This window comes from Ursus americanus, chromosome 4, assembly GCF_024610735.1.
Source record: "Ursus americanus isolate L20-20 chromosome 4, mUrsAme1.1.p, whole genome shotgun sequence".
Lineage (NCBI taxonomy): Eukaryota > Metazoa > Chordata > Mammalia > Carnivora > Ursidae > Ursus > Ursus americanus.
In genome coordinates this window covers 21,790,673-21,812,698 of record NC_142130.1, presented here as the reverse complement: position 1 = coordinate 21,812,698, position 22,026 = coordinate 21,790,673, and the positions used below count along the sequence as shown (strand labels likewise).

The window sequence follows — 22,026 nt, the reverse complement described above, 5'->3', positions numbered from 1 at the left end:
GGTTTTTCTACCAGATAATTTAGTAAGTGTAAATTAGGGGTGGCTGGGTGGCTCAGTTGGTTAAGTGTATGACTTTGGCTTCTGTCATGATCTCAGGATCCTTGGAGCAGGCTCCCTGCTCAGTGGGGAGTCTGCTTCTCCCTTTCCCTCTGCTGCTCCCCCTGCTTGTGCTCTCTCTCTCTCTCTCTCTCTCAGTCAAATAAATAAAATCTTTTTTAAAAAACGTTTAAATTAAATAACATCGATCTTTTTAATTCTCTGATGACAGGCAAAATTAAATGTTTTCCATGTTCCCATTCATATATTGTACTACCTTGTTATCATTCACCTGATTCATTCATTCCCTTTTGTTGTTTAACATAAAAATTGTGCTCAGGCACCTAGGTGGCTCAGTCAGTTGAGCATCTGACTCTTGGATTGGGCTCAGGTCATGGTCGCATGGGCCCTGAGATCTAGTCCCCGTTGGGTCTGTGCTCAGCAGGGAGTCTGCTTGAAGATTATCTCCCTCTGCCCCTCCCCCAGCTCACACGTGTGTTATCTCTCTCTCCAATAAATAAATACATAAATTGTTTTAAAAAAAGAACTGTGGTAATTCTATTTACCTGCTAGGACTATTTCTTTATTTTCCACTGAATGTGTTACCTCTTTATATGTGTATCATGTCACTTGTGAAAAGTGGTAGCTGGTTCATCTGCAGGTTTGGTTTTTCATGACAAGTTCCACAAAAAGGTAAAGAAAGATTCTGGAAGGAGCAGGATGGGGTCCTTGCCTCACCTGAAGTCCTGGGAGGGGACAGATGCTAAGAGAACTGGCTACAAATGCACCAGATCCACATGCCACTTTTCAATAAACAGTAACTGCAATACCCTGGGAGGGAAATCCAGATCCATTTATTTTTTTCCTCATATCCACAACTATAATTTTTATATCAGTTTTCCCCTCTGCTTCATATTTTTCATGTTAGCTTCATTTTAATCAATAGTCCATCACATTTTTGTGATCCAATTACTAGCCAAGTAAAAGAAACTGAGATTAATGAAACTTTACTGCAACAAAGATAAAGAGTAACAAAGTAACTCTAATGAATGTAAAGAAAATGCCGTATTTGCTAGTCCTTCCACTCTGTACTGTGTTGTTAAAAACAACATGCTAGGGAAGATAATTATATATTTTAGTTCAACACCAAAAGCCCTACGGAGGAAAATTAAAGAGTGAAAAATTCAGTAAACAGAGCATAAAAGGTGACAAACCAGGCAGCCATGTAACAAACAGCAGCATGCAACGTTGGTAAGATTAATAGCAAAACTGTATGTTTCTTTCTTAACCAGTCAGAGCCTATAAATAAAGAAGCAAGAAAAATAAAGCTCAGCAACTCCTATTGGTATCCCTACTTTAAAGTAAAAATAAAACAAAATTCAAAGACATGTTCTCATCATTTTGGGAGAATATTTATTGGAGCATCAAAGAAGAAAGAAGAAAGAAAAGTACATACCAAAAAAAAAAAAAAAAAGTGTTTCTTTCTATACTTAGGAGTTAATATTCCAGGGTGCCGCCTTTGTTTCTGTAAGTCCTAACTTTAAAACTGCTGTTTATCGCTTCAAACTTAGACACCCTGCAGCCAGTATAACACAAAATCCATTCTGACTAACAAGAGAGCCAAAGAGGTCTTCTTTCTACATAACTTCACTTTACATTAATACTCATATTAAAGACATTATTTGGGGTTTACCATTCATAACTTCAAATTGATAGAGAAAAAGGCCAAATTTACTTTGTGCATTATCAATTTTGCAATTTTAAAAACGTGAAGAACTCAGCTTTGATTATAAGGACAAACTCAGACTGTCAGAAAGGGAGCAAGAGCATCAATCCTTAATCCTTGCCAGTCTTTACTACATATATAACCAGAGCCAAACAAATAAATCTCCTGCAAATGTAAGCAGGACTTCATAAATTCAAAGCTGATTTGGGCTGCTCTCCTTATTTATAAAACTAATGGCAAAGTTCAAATGGAACTATAATGTTGTTCTAAATTATGTCAAAGTGCTCTATTTTCTGATATAAGTATCACAGTTTGTGAAGATTTCCTTTAAAAAGGCATGGCTTCATTCTGGTAATGGTTGTACAACTCTGTGAATACACTAAAACTACTGAATTGTACACTTCAAAAGGGTGAATTTTATGGTATCTGAAATTATATTTCAATATAGCTGCTATAAAATAAAAAATGGCATGTCATCCTTTTTCCCCTAGCTTTGATGTTTAAAATATTAACATGCAGTTATCAAGAAAACAGTATCTAAAACATCCAGTTTCTCAACCATGCTTCATAATTATGATCCTTCTGTTTCTCAAACAATAACATTGATGTTGAACAAGAATGAACACACACCCCGGCTATCAAAAGACCACTTCAGATTCACTTTAGATTTAACAGAAATATTTATGGTTCAGATTTATACATAATTCAAGTCATTTGAATGATGTCTTCTTTTTGGACATCTGCCTACAGTGACAGAAGCTCAGAGCGGTCAAGTGCATCTACACCCAGCACCTATTTTGTTTTGTCTTATATTGGCTTTATTGAGATAGAATTCACATACAAAAACATAGAACCTATTTTTAAACAATGTTCAAAATCATGATTATAGTTCAAGTAAACTCTGGACCTATTTTCAAAATAAACTGAAATTATGGCTACCGTTTTATAGGCAAAATGACATATCATTAAATGTCCTATATAAAGCTTAAGACATATGTAAAGGGATTTTACACTATGAAAGAATTCTTAAGTATAAATGGGAATATATATATATACACTAGTTCAATTACTGTTACTGCTGGATATGGGTTTCTATGAATTATGATACCAAAGTAACAGTGATCATGGTGTACCGGTTGTGGTACTCAGTTAAAATCGGTTCAGAATACGTATTGTGTTTATAATTGGACTCACATAAGAAACAGTATGTGAAAAAGGGGTGACTATAAACACAATGTATTCTATCAGAAGATATTAAGATAAAAAGCTTTGGGGGGCCAGGACTGAGTGTCTAAGTGATGACCCTAGAAGTGGAGGAAGTTACCTGAAATTAGCTGAGTATTAGATTATGTTTTGTAAAATTTTATTTGTGTTATGCACAATCTAAGCTTTCTTTCTTTTTTTTTTTTTAAGATTATTTATTTTATTTATTTATTTGAGAGAGAAAGAGAGAGCAAGTGAGCATGAGGGGGTAAGGGCAGAGGAAGAGGAAGAAGCAGACTCCCCTCCCCGCTGAGCAGGGAGCCTAATGTGGGGCTCGATCCCAGGACCCTGAGATCATGACCTGAGCTGAAGGCAGATGCTTAACTGACTGAGCCACCCAGGTGCCCCCAATCTAAGCATTCTTTAAAGCAATCTTAATGTCTCAGATATTTTGAAAATTTGGGAATGTGGAAGAGAAGACCCTACACATTAAATGGAACCAAATGTCAAAGAAGATGGCATAAAGAGAGGGTCCAGCTTAGGAAGAAAGCTATCATACTGGTATTTCTCTCTGAGATCTCCAACAACAAATACCGTATTTGTTTCTGACACAGCCCAGAAGAGAAGATGTTAAGAAGTCAGGAAAATATTTAATGGAAAGAAAGAAGCTGGTAATGAAGAGGGAAACTGCCCACAGCAGGCCCAGGCCAGGAGGCCCCAGAAGATGGAAAGTTATTAACGATAAGCTAGAATAACCAGAAGCCCTACCGGGAGCAAGAGATAACCAGCTGTTTCTGCTTCTGTAAACAGGCCTCCCGCCACAGGCTCCCTGCACTACTGTTCCCGCCTAAAGCAGCCCCCCGTTTAAATCCACCTACCAGCAGTCAGCATAGCCCTTGGAGCCTGACTGCCTGCAGTCCCCTACACAAGCCCTTTTACCCCGTTGCCCGGGGCCCAGAATTTGGAGCATGAGCTCATCTGGGTCCCCCGGTATAAAATATCCAAGTTCTCCTACTTCTCCAAGCGTCACTTGGTCTCTCGCCAGTCTGATTCTTATTTTTCCACAACAGTAAAAGCAAAGAAATAATAAATAGATCCTATTTTGGTAAAACTCTAGACCAGATCTTAGCTTATAGGTTATATGCTATGATTTAATGAAGTAATTATTGCATTCTCAGCCAGTCCATAGAGTACATAAAGTCAGAAATATTTCCTTTTCAAATCATATAAAAAGAAAAACTTCTTTCAGAAAGTTTTGGAAATAAAACAATATTTCTGAAAGAAAGAACCTATTTTTTTCATTTTCCCTATATAATCCTCCATCTTACAACTACTAGGACCATTTTAACTTTACATCACTGTGAGAGTAGTATTCACATATTCGAGATAATGACCGTAAGGCACCCTGCAAACCAAGAGGCAGAATTATTTCATTAATTCAACCACCAGGTACTGGATAGCTACTTTGTGCCAGGTACCATCCTAGGTGGAAATAATCCATTTTATAAAGATATGTCTTCCTACTCTAAACAAAATTCAGTCTTAGGTACTTTATTTTATCTCATAATTATGTCAACTTGAAGATTTGGGTTGATTCCAGTATTTATCAGTATTAGGAATATCTCTACATCTCAAATTCCTCATCTGAAAATGAGAAAAATACTACCTTACACTGCAATTATGAAGATTAAGTAAAATATGTAAAACTGATAAACTATTGAGCTGCTTTAAAAAATAAAGATAAATAACAAAGAAGGGAGTATGAAAAGTGGGATAAACAGAAAAGAAAACAAAGCTACGACAAGCTATCATGGCTCTTAGCTTTCTAGAAAACTGTAATTAGCAATACAATTCACTGCCCATTAGCTAAAAGTAAACTAGCTGTTCAGGAGATGCAAAAGTATTTCTGGAAGTAGACCTGAGGGAAATTTTTCCCTTAGACCCTCACAGAGGAGAAAATGAGTAACACAAAGCAATGTTTTCAACAATAACCCAGCCATGAACACAACATACTCCACTGGATAGTAATATGTAACACTGTAGAGCTAAAGCACTGAAATGGACTTCAGTAAACAGAAGCTATAGCTCTCCATGACTTAATGGGCTGACATAGCAAATAACTGCCCTCTTGATAACGTTCACCGGTACTTTCCAAGTATGATCCAATGTTTTATGATTCAGGCTACCTGAATATAAATTCATGAGTCAGGTCAGTGCTGTACATGGTTTTAGGAGTATCTGCACTGGATCCTCACAGTTGTCTACCACTCAGAAACACACTAGTTGTTAAGAGCAAGAACTCAGGAGCCAGACTGCCTGTATTGGAATCCCATCTTTGCTCCTCAAAAGAAGTGTGAGTTAGCTTTGACAAGTTCTTTAATGGCTTTCTGCCCCTGGAACCTATGTAAAATGAAGAGGGTAAGAATACCTACCTCACTGTTACAAAAATTAGATAAATTAATGTAAAGGGCCTACAACAATACCTGGCAAGAGAGGAGCTATTAAGCGTGAAAAAACTGTGAACTAGCAAAGATTGGTTAATTTATATAGTTACTATTTAAACCAACAAAGCCAAATCGAGAGTTTATTTATACTGCTATCTTTTCAACAAAAGCCTCTAAAAACCAACACCAGAAGCACTCTAAATTTTGCCCTTTTTTGGGTGGTGTGTAAAACTGTGTTTTAGTGATAGTTCATAAAAGAGGGTATATAGACAGGACATGAATCATACACTTTAACATTCAAGATCTTTTAGTAGGATTGCTCTTTTGTTAGCTATATTTGCCTCCGCTATCTGGCCACACAAACACATAGATGATACACCAACAGCATCTATTTTGGAAAAGTTAGTTTCACTAGGTAAATTGACTGAAAATTGTTAATCAAATTTCTGTAAATCAAAACTTTCTTAAAAAACATATCTAAATTCATAGACTTTGCAACAGTAAATTACAATATAAGCAAGAAGCAATCTGGGTTCAAAATAATTGAATCTGACAGGCAGTGTATACTTACTTTCGCTCCAACAGCAGGCAGTAATCAACGATGACAGGCACCATGTCCTGAAGAGAAACCATAAAAAAAGCATCAGCACCACACCTCTGTCCCGTGGACATCATCAAAGCGGTCTGCTTAAGACACTGGTAAACTGTTGGGAGAATATAACTTTATATCATGCTTTTGGTAAGTAATTTGGCCCTAGGTGTCAAAAGTCTTGAAAATGTGAAAAGACTTTTACCCAGTAATTCTATCTGGAAATTTATCCTAAATACATTTAAGAAAAAAAAATGTTTAATGCATTAAGGTATTCACTGAAGATCTATAACAAAGCAGCAGAAGAGGGAGGAGAAGAAAAAATTGGAATTAAATATACAATATGGGAAAGTCATTAAATAAATTTGCTAGTTAAATATTATGTAGGTATTACAAATTTACAAAGAGTTTACAACAACATAACAAACATTAGGTGAAAACTATGTATTTATCTCACAACCTTATAAAGAAAATTTGCAAAGGAAAAGAAAAAATATGAAGAAAATACATCAAATTGATAACAGAATACAGTTCGTCCTGTTGGTGGCTCAGGTGATTAAGGTTGTCCATATTGTGACAAACAATCCTCCAAACCAGCTATTTTGAGGTTGATTTAACTTCCTGGTTTCATAACATTTTGATTGCTTTAAATTCATCTTGTATAGACTTGTATCAAGTGAATGGCAACCCATAATTTTGGCCTTTTTCAAGAGAAACAGTTTGAGGGAGAAACAGAAGCTTATTATTACTGGAAATTGTCAAGTAACCAAGCATTAGATTTCCGTAGTACTCTTTCATTTTCTGCTGGCTGCAGGGAAATGGTTTCCTTTAAGAAAAAAAAAAAAAAAAAATCCTAGAAGGCCTAAGTTCTAGGCAGAAAAAAATCCCACCAAGGGAGAAGGCACTATGTGAAAAAGAGAATACTACATGCGAACTAACACTTGTTTGACAAAACAAATAAAACTGAGGAACCCTTACTATTTGAGAGAGGTATCAGAAGGACCTACAATCCTGAAAGGATTATGGGGTTATACATGACCCATCCATTCTGCTTCCTTTAGTCAATATTCCTTACAACAGGATTTAAAATCTTATTTAGATTCTTCAAAAACAGGAACTAAAATAATTGAAAAGTGTTAGATCATGTGAAAAATCACGTGAAAAGTGTTAGAGCTACAGCAAGTGTCATCCCTGTATGAGAATACAGTGGACCAGATATTCGGAAGGGAAAAAAATCTCCCTAGAAATGCTGGGGAACAATGTAATAAACATTCCTTACAATACACAGCTGAGTTCCTAAGAAAGAAAAGGCAAACGAGTCTAAAAATGAAAAGGGAACTGAAAACCAAAACAGTTAAGCCCTTAGCTGTCACTGAGACTGTCTTATACATTTGTTGGTCACATTAAGAGCTTGGGTTTTAATGCCAGAAAGAAGCTGAGACCTTAGACTCTTGCAACACAAGAGACTAAAGCAAAGATCATTCTAAAACCAGGATTCTTGAAAAAGCTGCATCCTTAGTGAAAGGAAAAGGGGGAGGGGGAGAGATCTGCCTATAAGCATAGGAAGATGACAAGAAAGACTGTCTGTCTCAGCCTGGACTCAGTGGGGATAAATTTGTCTATAATCAATATCCTGCTTGTAGGTGGATCTGAGATTTGAATTTACACTATCTCCTTAGGATAGGAAAAATCAAGCCAAGAAATTAACATAAAAGAGGATTCTGAAAAAGGATACTCCTGGGGCACTTGAAAGAAGCAAATTCAAAATTTCTCTGGAGACAGTACTTTTAACACAGGCAAAATAAGTTCTACTGATAAAGCCCTACTGAAGATGTGCTCAAAACAAAATATTTTAGGGGGCGCCTGGGTGGCACAGCGCTTAAGCGTCTGCCTTCGGCTCAGGGCGTGATCCCGGCGTTATGGGATCGAGCCCCACATCAGGCTCCTCTGCTATGAGCCTGCTTCTTCCTCTCCCACTCCCCCTGCTTGTGTTCCCTCTCTCGCTGGCTGTCTCTATCTCTGTCAAATAAATAAATAAAATCTTTAAAAAAAAAAAAAATATTTTAAAGCACCACATGAAATAATTCACCATGAGTAAACATCAACAGAACTACAAATAGCAGAGGTAGACTTCTAAAACTTCAAGTATTATGAGAAACTATTAAACATATTTAAAATTATTAAATGCAAAAATTAAAGAAGTGCTTAGTCTAGTACTAAGTACTAAGGATACACTTACTAGAGAGATTAATGGAGAGTGAAATCATCAGATTCATACATTTAGCACAAATCACTGTAGTGATTTTATGATGGGAAGATCTGGAAAACCAAAATTGAAGGTAGAAGGCCATTACAGCAGTCAAAGTGAAATGGGGACTAAACTAGGGTAGTGATGGTAGACCTAAAAAACAGCAGACAGAATTAAGAGATATTTATAAAGTAAAACTGGAGCTTGGTGACAGATTGGTTGTGGGTTGGACGGTATAGGAAGGAGTCTATGATAACTCCTTAAGTTTCTAGCTTAAATGATGGTTGAGTGTAGATGTCACAAAATGAGATAAGGAATATAGGCAGAAGTGTTAGAAGAAAGAAGCTAAGTGCAGTCTGGACTAGGGCAGATTTTAGGAACATCTTTACTTAGATGCTGAATAATAAGAAACTGAGTAATCTAAAACATCAGGGTTAGAATTACAGATTTCTAGTGGTGCCTGGCTGGCTCTGTCGGTAGAGCGAGCACCTCTCGATCTCGGGGTTGTGAGTTCGAGCCCCATGCTGAGGGTAGAGATTACTTTAAAAAAAATTTTTTTTTTAAGATTAAAAAAAAGAAAGATTTATAGATTTCTAAATCATGAGAGGAAACAATGTATATGAATAAATTTGTCCCGGGATAATAGATAGAACTAGAAACCAGTGGACAATGAACTAATCCTAAGACTCCATATCCTTATGATATGGTCAGAGGATAGAAACAAAATCCAACTCAAGAACAATCATAAATAAGAAGGGCACAGAGTCACAGATAGCTAAAGGATACAGAACTTCAAAAAGGAAAGGTGATCATCACTGTTTAATACAGCACTGAAGATGGTAAGATCTGAAAAGTGTTTACTGGATTTAGAAATTTGGGTATCATTGGTATCTTTAGTAAATGGGTGTTTTATCTTCCTGATTAAACAGTAGGTACAGTGATAGGTAACATCCAGCCTGCAGACAACTGAGTGGTAAATGAAGTATTTGGTGGTGTGTGAGGAGAAGGGAGGGAGAGAAAGAGGAGGAAGGAGGAGGGGGAAGGAAAGAGGACAAAGGAGGAAGGGAGAGGAAAGAAAGAGAAAACATCAATATATGTATAACTGGAACCCATGAATAAAAAAACTCCACAATTCAACAGAGCAAACACTTCAAAATACAATTCAAGAAAATTTCCTGAAAGGAAAAAAAAAGAGAGAGAGAATGGGAGAAGACTTAAATTCAGATATTGAAAGCACACACCAAATGCTAGGGGAAAAAATGGCCTTAGAATGTTACACTGACATCCAGTGCAGTCACATCACTGGATTTCAACAGGTAAAGAAATAGCCAGAAGAAATGAACAGTTAATTACGACAGGGGGAAAACATCTGCCTAGCCTAGGATTTCCCCCACAGTGGTATTCAATGCCAGAATGTCATAGAGCAGGATCTTCAAGACCCGTATGGAAAGTCAAAATGTTTTTCAATATAAAAGCTAGAGTCCAACAATTTGAACATGTAACAACTCAAAGAGTACTGTTTTCCTGAATCTTTCTTCATGAAAAAGCTTCAGCAACTAAGAAATTGCCAGGGAGACCATAGCAAAAGCAATGGTGATAAGCATGAACTACATTTAACAGCAAAAGTAAAATAAACTGATATCCTCTGACGATGAGTAAAAGATTTATATTAAGACAAACTGGGAGAAGAAAGAAGGTAGGAGGTAGAAAAGATTCACTGGCTTCATCTGTAAGGTGGTAGCCAAAAGATATCCTTTAAAGCTCACAATTAAAATTGGAATTAAAAGCCCGTTTTAACAGTATAAAAGCAAATACTGAGATAATGGTTAAAATGTGGTAATGAAGAAGGGGTTGACGTGAAAGGAAGAAGAAAAGAGATGCTAATTTTTATCACTGCAAGGAACAATGCCCAAAGAAATAGAGGATCAAGGGAACTATGCCTTTAGGTATAATCCTAAAGGTAATCATTATAATTAAATACACACTCCACAAATCAGAAGTAATGCACAAAATGGTGAAAGGCTTCTTTAAAAAAATAAAAACAGAATACATTTGGCTTACCTAAGATTTTCATAATAAAATCTGAAAAAAGCAAAAATCTGAAACCTCAAAAAAGCAACCCCCCAGCTCTATATAGTAAACAAATAAATACAAATACAAAGTGACCCAGAAAGACTGAAAATAAAAGGACAGGCAAAAGTATATACCATGCGAAGTAAAATCAAAGGATGTAATGTTTCTAGCAGATTAAGTAAAATCCAGGAGGGCAATTACATGAATAAATAAATCATAGTGAAGATAAACTAACTATTTCTATAAGCTAAATTACTCTATAGTACATACTAAATTATATAATGCTAACATTCATAAAGCACAAGATGGAAGGAAAAATAGAGAAAAGCGCACAATCCAAAAGGCACTTTACTTCTCACAGTCCATGACAAATCAGGTGGAAAACAATGAGTAAGGGTTTACAAGATCTATAAAAAATCTGATTGATAATGAACTGTTCTCTGAAAACACACAAAGCGCTATATTTCAAATGCTCATTGAACACTAATGAAAACTGTCCATACGCTGGGCCACAAAGAAAATCCAAATAAACTCCAAAAGGTAAAATTAGTACACACAGTATCTGATCATGATACAATAAAACCAGATAGTAATCACTTATCGGAAAATAAGGTGCTTTTCCCACTTAAAAATAAACTTTCTCTAAAACTCTTCAAAGAATGAATACCAAAGTTGAAGATTATATATAAAGACAATAATGAAAGTGATACATATTGAATTGATAGCCTTAAGTCTATAAATTGACATTTTTAGAACACTCTATCCAACAGCATCAAAATATACATTTTTCTCAAGTACACAGAACATTTACTAAGATAGATCATGTATTTTAGGCCATAAAACAAGTTTCAAATTTAAAAAGATTCAAGTCATACAAAGTATGTTCTCTAACCACAATGGAATTAAATTAGAAATTAACCAAATAAAGAATGACAAGATGACATCACTATAGATTCTCCAGACATAAAAAGGGTAATTAAAATGTCATGAGCAACTTTTCCCAATATGTTTGACAACTCAGATGAAATGGCCAAATTTCTTTAAAGATCTAATAGAAAATACCAACCCCACTCAAGAAGAAACAGAAGAAATATATAACCTCCTAAAAATTGGCACTGGTAGTTAAAAACCTTCCTACAAAGAAAACCCAAGGCCTTGATACTTTCAGTGGTGAATTCTATTAAATATTTAAGGAAGGAACAATGCCAATTCTACACAGACTTCCATGAAGTTGAAAAGCAGGGAAAAATTCACAAATAATTCTATGAGGCCAGAATTACATCAATACCAGAACTACACAAAGACATTACAAGAAAACAACAGACCATCATTCCTCATGAACACAGATGTCCTAATAAAACAGACGATACATATTAACCATATGACTTTATCCCAGGTATGCCAAATTGATGTAACATTAAAAAAATCAATACAATTCACCATATTAACAAATGAATAAAGAAAAACTATATGATCACCTCTGTAGACACAGAAAACAATTTTGACAAAAGTGAACAGCATTCATTCCTAAAAATAAGAGAATCATAGAAAATTAAGAATAGAAATTCCTCAACCTGATAATGGGCATCTTTGAAAAACTATAATAGCTAGCATCAAATTTATAAATCAAACACTGATGCTTTCCCACTCACCAGAACAAGACAAGGATGTCAACTCTCAAAATTTCTATTCGGCGTCATGCTGGAGGCCATAGTAGAGCCAGTAGAATAAGGCCAGAAATAAAAGACATCCAGATCGGAAAAGAAGAAATAATTCTGTGTTTATTTGCAGACTACATGATTATCTATGTAGAAAATCTGGGGGAATATACAAAGAATTATTAGAGCTAATAAAGAAGGAGTTTAGCAAGATTGCAGGATGGAAGTTCGATATACTAAAATCACCTGCATTTCCATATACTAGAAACAAACAAGCTGAAACTGAAGTTAAAAATAAATAAATATTTACAATAGTGTAAAAAAATAAATACTATGCAACTACCAAAGTGAAAAAAACATATTCTCTATGAACCAACATAAAAAGATCTCCACGATATATTAAGTGGGAATACAGTACAAAATCACAAATACAGTTTCCTATTATTTGTGCTAAAGAAGGAAAAAATATGAATGGGTGGGTGGTTAAAGCTGTGTATATTTGCTTGTATTTACGTAAAGAAAATCTGGAAATATACATGAAAACTTAGTTACAATGGTGAGAGGCAGGCGGGAACTGGGCAGATGGCATCAGGGTGGAGACAGACTTTTCACTGTATACATTTTCATACCTCTTGATTTTTAAATCATACAAATGTGTAATTAATACAAAAAAATAAACTGAACATTTAAAAAAATAGACACAGGTAATACAACAATGTATAGTAAATCTCAATGCTACAGAAGTAAGTAGCTAGAACACGGAGACAAGGATATATACAAATATGGCAAAGCTATATTTATATAAACTATATTTATATAAAGCATCTACTATAGACCAGGGACATTGCTAGCTGTTAATGATACAGATTTAACAGAACAGACATATCTTATAGTCTGGTACAAAGATTTTTTTAAAGTAGTTAACAATGAAGTATGATGAGAATGAAGAGAGGGGAAATATGAAATGCCAGGGAAACTTACAGCAAGGAGACCTTACCTAAGTCGGCCTTCCTTGGAATGGGACATTTAAATGGATACCTAAGAGACAGCAGTGACCAACCAAACTAGAGGGAAGAACATGCCATCAAGTGAGAGGGAATAGTAACTTGAAGGACAGTCCAGACATAAGAGACATCAGAGAACCTTGAAGACAGAGAGACAGTGTGACCAGAGCACAGAAAGCAAAAATTGGCACTGGATGAGGAAGGGAGAGAATGTGCAAGATTCTGGACTTTATTCTAATGTAATGGAAACCACTGAAGGGGCCTGAAGCAGAGAACTAAGATTAAAAATTAAGAATTGTGACACTATTACAAGTGGTTTAGTTTTAGAATACATGCGTAGACTTTAATTACTTCTTTGCAAATCTTTACTATATGCCACTCAACAACTTCCATTCCCTGCAGCACTTCTTAGTTCTCTTGGCCTAAACTATGATTCCAAATTTCTGCTCATTCCCTTCTCTTCCATTATCCAAGAAACCTTGAAATGCCTTGAAAAAAGGAGACATTGGAGACTTCCACTTCCAGGGAGCTAGAGCAGACATATCTGTTCCTATCTCTCCTACTAATATAACTAAAAACCCTGGACAATACATACAACAAAGAAGGCTCTGAAAGATGGAAGAAGGCAGACCTACTAAGGACCTCAGGACCTAAGGAAAGACATAATGGCGAGCTTCCGGGTTCCTTTTTACCATATAACCCAGACTTGGAACTGAAGAAGCTTGGCAACCTGGAAATGCCCATGCACACAGATAGAAAAAGGCTCAATGAAAGCTACTCTCTCTAGCCAAAAAAACCCAAAAAAAACACAAAAAACCTTGTAAAAATATCTGCTCTATTTTGGCCAAACACCACAGAAAAAACTGTGGCCCCACACACACTGTGACAGTTAATTTTATTTGCCGAGTTAGCTGGACCACAACGTACCTAAATATTTGGTCAAGCAAATTTTTAAATGAGATTAACATATAAATCAGTTGATTCAGTAAAGCAGATTGTCCTCCCTAATGCAGAAACATCTGCTCTTCTTGGGTCTCAAGCCTGCCAGCTTTCAGGATGGAATTACATCATTGGCTCTCCTGGTTTTCAGGCCTTCAAGACTTGGACTGGAACTACACATCAGCTCTCCTCGGTCTCCAACTTGCCAACTGAAGATCTTGGGACAACTCAGCTTCCAGAATCAAGTGAGCTAGTACCTTAACATCTCTCTCTCTCTCTCTCTCTCCCCCTCCACACACACACACATTTTTTATGGCTGAAGCAAAAATCATAATACTGTGTGATGTGGTTCTATATACATACAGACAGACAGACAGACAGATAGATAGATAGATAGATAGATAGATAGATAGATAGTAGATAGATATAGATATAGATATATATTATATCCACTATTGGCTATTTCTCTGGAAAACCTTGACTAATACATCCACCCATGTCAGCAAAAACTGTGTGGAAAAACCTAGATTTCCACCCTCCACGGCATATAACAAGGTACCCCAATTCTCCCTCTGCCGAGTAGGATGGTAGCAGAGAAGGCTAAGAAAGTGAGGACTTTCAATTCCAACAAGGCAGTGACAAATCCCTCCCCCTCGAGGCCACACGGAGAGTGCTAGTAGAATTCATGTAATGAGGCCCAATGGGGTGGTGTCAGAGGAGACTTATAAAAGAATCAGAACTTTCACCAGTGCCCAATCCAATGGTGGTGATGCTACTCTCACCATGAGTCAATGGAGGCCACACAGGCAACAGTAATGAGGCATTCCTATCCCTAACTAGCCAGTGAAGTATCAGAGAAGACTAAGTAAGGAGCAGAACTCCCATCTCTGTCCAGCAGCAAGGATGAGCACCCTCTATCAGGTATCAGTGGAGGGGAACCTATACTTCTACCCCCAACTAACAGTAAGAAGGCAGGACCCATTCCCTTGTCAGAGCAGTATCAGAAGGAAGCAGCTAAAACAGAAGTTTAAACAAGATCTCAAGTCTCACAACCTAACACTCACAATGTCTACGTTTCAAAAGGAAATCACAAATCATACCGAGAACCAAAAAGATCTCAAACTGAACTAAAAAGTGATAATCAATAGATGCCAAGACTAAAATGACAGAGATGTCAGATGATCTGACAAAATTTCTAAAGCACCCACGATAAAACTGCTTCAATAATTATAATTACAATCTTAAAACAAATACAAATATAGAAAGTTTCATCCAAGAAATAAAAGATATAAAGAAGAACCAAATGGAAATTTTACAACTGAAAAATACCATAGCTGAATTTTTAAAAAACTCAAAGGACTCAAGAGAATAATAGATGGTTCAGAGGAAAAAATGATTTAACTGGAAGAAAGAACAAAGAGAAATTTCCAATCTGAAGGAGAAAACAGGCTGGAAAAAAATAAAATAAAATGAACCGATACTCAGGGACGTATGGTACTAGAACAAAAGACCTAATGTGCCATCAGAGTCTCAGAAGAAGAAAAGATAGAGGGTAGAACTGAAAAAGTACTTTAAGACATAACGGCCAAAAATATCCCAAGTTTGGCAGAAGACACAAATACACAGATTTATCCAAGTATGATCATTCTAAAGGAATCCACACTAAACAGATTTCCAAACTTCTGAAAACTAAAGACAAAAAAACCCAGAAATCTTCAAAATGGCATCAAAGAGATGACACCTCAGCTATGAGAAAAACAATTTGAACGACTGGATTTCTCATCAGAAACCATGGAGGTCAGAGCAAGTGGCACAGTATTTTTCAAGTGCTGAAAGTAAGTAACTGACAACCTAGAATCCTAAGCCCAGTGGAATATCCTTGAAGCATCATGGGGCAATCAAGACATTCTTTTTTTTTTTTTTTTTTAAGATTTTATTTATTTATTTGAGAAAGAGAGAGAGAGAGAGAGAGCAGGTGATGGGGGGGGTAGAGGGAGAAGCAGACCCCTGCTGAGCAGGGAGCCTACTTGGGGCTCGGCCCCAGGACTCCAGGATCATGACCTGAACTGAAGGCAGACGTTTAACCAACTGAGCCACCCAGGTCTCCGCAATCAAGACGTTCTAAGATGAAGAGACTTTGCTGTCAGCAAAATTACTCCCAAAGAATGGCTAATAAAAGTTTTCTAAACAGAAAGGAAACAATAAAAAGAATGGACATCCTGGAACATCAGAAAAGAAGAAAGAACATGATAAGCAAAAACAAGGGTAAATGTAATAGCCATTCCTTGTCTTCAGCTTTCTTGTGTTTCATGGTTGAAGGAAAATTATTAATACTGTGTAATGTGGTTCTAAATGAAGAGTAGGAAGGGAAGACAACTCAGAAATAAAAAGCAGAAAACTATTGACAGATGCACCAACCTAGATGAATCACCAGAGAATTATGTTGAGTTAAAAAAACAACAACAAAAAAAAATCCCACCAAATCGAATCCCCAAAGCCTACATACTATATAATTCCATTTACATAACTTCTTGAAATGACAAAATTCTAGAAATAGAAATAATTAATCGTTGTCTGGGCCTAAGAAGGGGATTAGGGTGGGAGGAAAGAAGGTGTGGCCATAAAAGGGCAAAATGAGAGATCCTGATGGTGATGGAAATGTTCTGTATCTTTACTATACTGGTCAATATGCTGGTTATACAGTTGTACTACAGTTTTACAAGACATGCCCACTGGGGAAAACCACATTAAAGGTACATGGAATCTCTCCATATTGTTTCTTACAACTGAATGTAAATCTACAATTATCCCAAGACAAAATTAATTTTAAAAAAGAAAGAGGATACACAGAGTTCTCAACTCAAATAGAGCTAACTCATTCAAATTAATGCTTTCACTGGCTTCCTAAAGAAACCAAGTCCTTATCAATTTTGAACACTTAGAACTACAAACAAAATGAAATATTAAAGCCAAGTCTATTTCCATATATTAAACCTTCCTTTCCACCAGTATCTAATTATGAAGAGACAAACTAGATTGTCCAGGCGATTACCCCTGGTGGCAATCTCCTAGATGCCTGAAAATAAGCTAGGTAGGATCAGTAGCTCTCCATCTCCCAGGAGCAAGGACTAAGCACAGACCCAACTGTGCACAGGATCTGCAGTCAGATGTAGGCAGCTGACATTCCAGGACTAGTATACGACCACCTTGAGCAGCTGGTGCCCAAGCTCAAATAATCACCCCACTTAGCCCATTGGGAAGGTTGCTCTCACAAAAGCCCTAAAAGAAAGGAGAATGGGAAAGGACAGGTCCTTCTCTTGAAGCAAAACCTCAGTCCACCCGGTCAGACACCTGGTCTATGCATGCCTCTCCATGGGATATTGAGAGATCAAGGGCCCACATACAAACTTCTGACCCTTCCTCCATTAAGTTCAGCCTCTGCTGGGTACTGCTTGTGGCTATCTACCTGAAGTCTTTCAACACAAACATAAACAGTGAGCCATACCTGCTTTAAGAATATTCCTCTCAGTCTCAATACCTTGCAGAATGCCTCTGAAAAATGGCTGAATTTTTGGTCTCCAAAATTGAAAATAAATAAATAAATAAATAAATAAATAAATAAATAAATAAATAAATAAATAAATAATTTCTCTACTCTCCTCTTCAATGCACAGTGCTATAAATTGGCCATAGTGAACGGCTTCTCTTATTAGATATGTGTATATACTTAAGATTAAAGAAGCAATAGATATGTGAATAAAACACTGAACTGATAGAAAATCTAAATTTAAGCCTGTCAATTGTTTGAATGAATGAACAGATCATTTTATTGCATTGAGACTATCTTACCATCTACCAACTAAAGATATCATCTCTGGCTTTCCCTCTTTCATAGGGATGATGTGAAAAGAAATGAGATAGCAAATGCAGATTCCTTTGCTTTTTGGAGCAATGGCATTCACTCTCATAATCTGCATTCTAGAAGTCAATCAGGCAATGAAAACTGAATGCTTTGAAAATGATTCAAAATTTTAACAAAGCCTGGAATATATATATATACCAGAGTAGTTAAGCATTCCAAAACACACACATACATAGACAGACCAATAGGTCTATCTCCACAGGCTATCAGAGGTAGGCAGCTGTATTCTAGTATTAGTATACAAACACCACAAGCAGCTATGTAGATAGAAGTGTCCCTCTGTACGTGTGTGTGTGTGTGTGTGTGTGTGTGTGTGTACTTTTCCTTCTTTTTTTCCAGGTATGATAACAAAACAATCTTCTAGGAAAGATCTAACTCTCTAGAGCCAATATTTTAATCAAGCTTCAGGAATAAGGTGGTGTGCTGGACACCAACATTATTTTCCCTTCCTCAAATCACCTCAAAGAAGCATGAGTTAGACAAAGGCTCTTATTGCTTCACTCTGCATTCAGCTTTTAGTCTCTGTCCACTCTTTGGCATGAACTCCTAATACAAAAACATATGCCTACAGGGGCTACAACCATGGCCTTGAATGACCTGCTTCTCATGGAGGGGAAAATGATGCGGGAAGGAGAGCCTGAGAACAATTAATGTAAGGCTTTACTTTTAAGATCGTTTAAAACAATAGTATTTTTCAAATCCTTCATATTAAAATGCCTTATATTTATTTATACCTCTACCCTGTTTCATACACAAACATGAAGCAACATACAATATCCCAAAATACATGAAACTGCTTCCGCAGTTAACTGACCAGCTTCTGAGTTTAGAACACTGTTAGTAGAGACTTCTGATACCAGAGAAGCCAAAGGGACAGTTTCAAGAAGTCATTAACTGTGCTGAATGCTATGGAGGACCAACAAGACGGAGAATAAAATGGTCCACAATCATTCAGATAGGATTCCCATGACTATACTAAAATGAATTCATTTTGTATTTTTACTTTTTTATACATTTCAGTATCTTCCTAAAATTTAGATATTACTTATTCCTCTCTTTTTCAAAAAGAGCTACTTAACAACATATTGGTCTGAGAGAATCAAAGAATATAAAGTGTGCATGAAACCTAGCAGAGTATAGGGTGGAGGCTCCTCGAGCCAGACAGCCTGGATGCCTATCGTGATTCTACTGTTTATTGGCTGTATGATATTAGGGAAGTTAGTCAACCCTCTGTGTGTCTGTTTACCTGTAAACATCTGTAAAATGGATATATAATTACTCGAATATGTTATGAAGATTAAATGAGATACTTGCCAGGCACACAGCACACAATATTAGCCATGATTATGGACATCTGTGTTGTGTACGCTAAGTTCTATTCTCAGTTCAAACCTCCCCGAGTTGGATTTAAAACATACACCCAAGGGGTGCCTGGCTGGCTTAGTCGGTAGAGCATGTGACTCTTGCTCTTCAGGTTTTGAGTTCAAGCCCCCACATTGGGAGTGGAGCCTACGTAAAATATACACACACACACATATGCCCAAAACAAACACTGTATACAACATATTTTTTTTTTAATTCCATCAACAACTATTTCTCAAATCAAGGGCACTAAACCAGATGCTGGGATAAATCAGTCCCTAGACTTACAAAGTTCAGCTGGGAAAGACTGATACTGAGTCAGTAAAGTGCGTGGTATTTTACAAAGAAATGCACCTGACTTAATCCGGGAGTCAGGGGAAGTGACATTTAAGCTCAGACTCGAAAATAAACAGGAGCTGGTTAAGCTAAAAAGAAATAGAAAAGAATTTTTATGTGGAGAGAACACCATGGGAAAAGACTCTGAGTTAAGAGAGAATAGGGATGTCAAGAAACTGAAAACTCTAGTATGGTAGGGATACAGAGAATTAGGGGGAGACAGGTGAGGATACATGATGTAGACCCTTAGAAACTGCTAGGGAATTTAGTCTTTACTCCTGGATAATGGTCTTTAAAATACCTTAAAACCCAGAGAGTCTCACGTCTACACTTGATACATATATTTCTCTCTAGAATGAAGTGCAGTAAGAATATGTACGGGAAGTGGCTATGGTAATATACCAAGAGAGGATGATAGTGACCCGCACCAGGATAGTGGCAGAATGGATGGCATGATGTAAACAGAGTAGAGAAACGGTCAAAGGGCTGATTCGATAGGAACGAGTGAAAAGACAAGAATCACTCAACTTGTTTCAGGTATACAGTGGATCCATCCACTTAAATAAGGACCATTAGCGAAGGCTTCGTGAAGGGATGTTCATGAGCTTGAGGTACTTCTAAAGCATCCAAGTGGAGGGGCGCCTGGGTGGCTCAGTAGGTTGGGCGATTGCCTTCAGCTGAGGTCACCATCCCAGGACCCTGGGATCGACTCCCACAACGGGCTCCCTGCTCAGCAGGGAGTCTGCCCCTCACCCTGCTCTCGTGCTCTCTCTTATTCTCTCTCTCAAATAAATAAAATCTTTTAAAGAAAATAAATAAAACATCCAAGTGGAGATGTAAATGGGCAACCTACTATATGGATCTCAGAACTTAGAAAACAATCTAGGTTGGAGATACTAGTAAGACAGTCCTTTCTCTACATCACCGATGGGGAGAGAAAGTAATGATTCTTAAACTTTAATCTGTTTAAGAGTCACCTCAGGGGCTGATCAGGAATCGTGGTCAAAAATCCCAGAGAGCCTGATTCAGCAGACCTGGCAAATAATTCAAGAAAAAGCACGGTTAACCAATCCTCTCAAGTGATTTTGAAATAAATGGTCCAGACAACATCTTGAGAACACTGATTCAGAAATAAAAGACAAGAGTATTGTGAAGAATTCTAACGTTTATTGGTTAAATAGAAGAGGAGAAAGAAGAATGAACAAAGCAAGCCAGAAAGCAGCAAGAGAGAAAACCTGAAATGTAGGACACCAGAAAAGTCAAAGCGACAGACTGTTTCAAGAAGTCATTAACTGTGTTGAACTGTACTGAGGACCACTGAGAGGAAGGATAAAAGGTCCACTGAATTTACAGACACGATTGAGGAGAGGGCGGTGAGTAACCAAGACAACACAAGATGTTTGGCGCTGTAAAGGACGGGCAAACAAGAGGCAGCAGGCTCCTGGGAACAGCATGGGGCTAAGAAAGGATTTGTTTGCTGTTAGACTTTGTTTTGGGATGCAAAACACTTGACCAGAAAAAAAGGTGAGGCTCAAGATGTATGAGACAGAGAATGCTTTAATTCCTTTTAATCCTACTAGTTATCATACAAATATAGTTACAGGTTCAAATCTTTTCTCAAAATAAGTCAAGCAGAGAAAGACAACTATCATATGATTTCTCTCATCTATGGAACATAAGAACTAGAATGATCAGTAGGGGAAGAAAGGGATAAAGAAAGGGGGGTAATCAGAAGGGGGAATGAAACATGAGAGACTATGGACTATGAGAAACAAACTGAGGACTTCAGCGGGGAGGGGGTGGGGGAATGGGATAGACCGGTGATGGGTAGTAAGGAGGGCACGTATTGCATGGTGCACTGGATGTTATACACAACTAATGAATCATCGAGCCTTACATCGAAAACCGGGGATGTACTGTATGGTGACTAACATAATATAATAAAAAATCATTATTAAATAAAAAAAAACAAATCTTTTCTCAGATAAATAAAAGCCACAGCCTATCGAAACTATTATGAGATCCCAAAGTTATTTTCTACAGTTAAGAAAGGACAAAATATTGATTGGTCTTCGGAAAACAGCAAAAATACTGAACTATATATCCTGACTCAAAGGAAAAGGCCAGGCTTCTCATCAAAAGTAAAGATGAAAATTGAAGCAGCAGGCACGAGTGCCACCTGCTGGTAAAATATAAATTCTCACTATTTTGACTGAAATAGAAACCAGTCTTACTAGAAATTTCAAATGACTGGATTAGAGGTTATGTTTCCAATGATCATTTCTTCATACAGAATATCAGATCTTCCCACCCCACAAAGAAAGTCTTTGGTCTGCTGGTCTTCCTCTATTTCAAAACATTCAACAATAGGAGGCACATCAATCCAAGAGCTTTTACACTTTCCCTGTGTAATTTTAAACTGAAATACACCTCCTAATTTCTACCCACTGATACTAGCCTTCCTTCTGCTGCAATACAGTAAACCC

The 22,026-nt window shown here is 37.0% G+C and overlaps 1 protein-coding gene across 7 annotated transcripts in view; it reads right to left on the bottom strand.

Moving 5' to 3' along the window:
- Nucleotides 1-22,026, bottom strand: part of VPS8 (VPS8 subunit of CORVET complex) — a 245,956-nt gene that overhangs the window by 160,036 nt on the left and 63,894 nt on the right. For all 7 annotated transcript variants that reach the window (XM_087861466.1, XM_087861467.1, XM_087861468.1 and 4 more), the window contains one exon: nt 5,981-6,027. In XM_087861466.1, the coding sequence (XP_087717592.1) occupies nt 5,981-6,027 (47 nt within the window). The remainder of the gene's footprint in view (nt 1-5,980; nt 6,028-22,026) is intronic.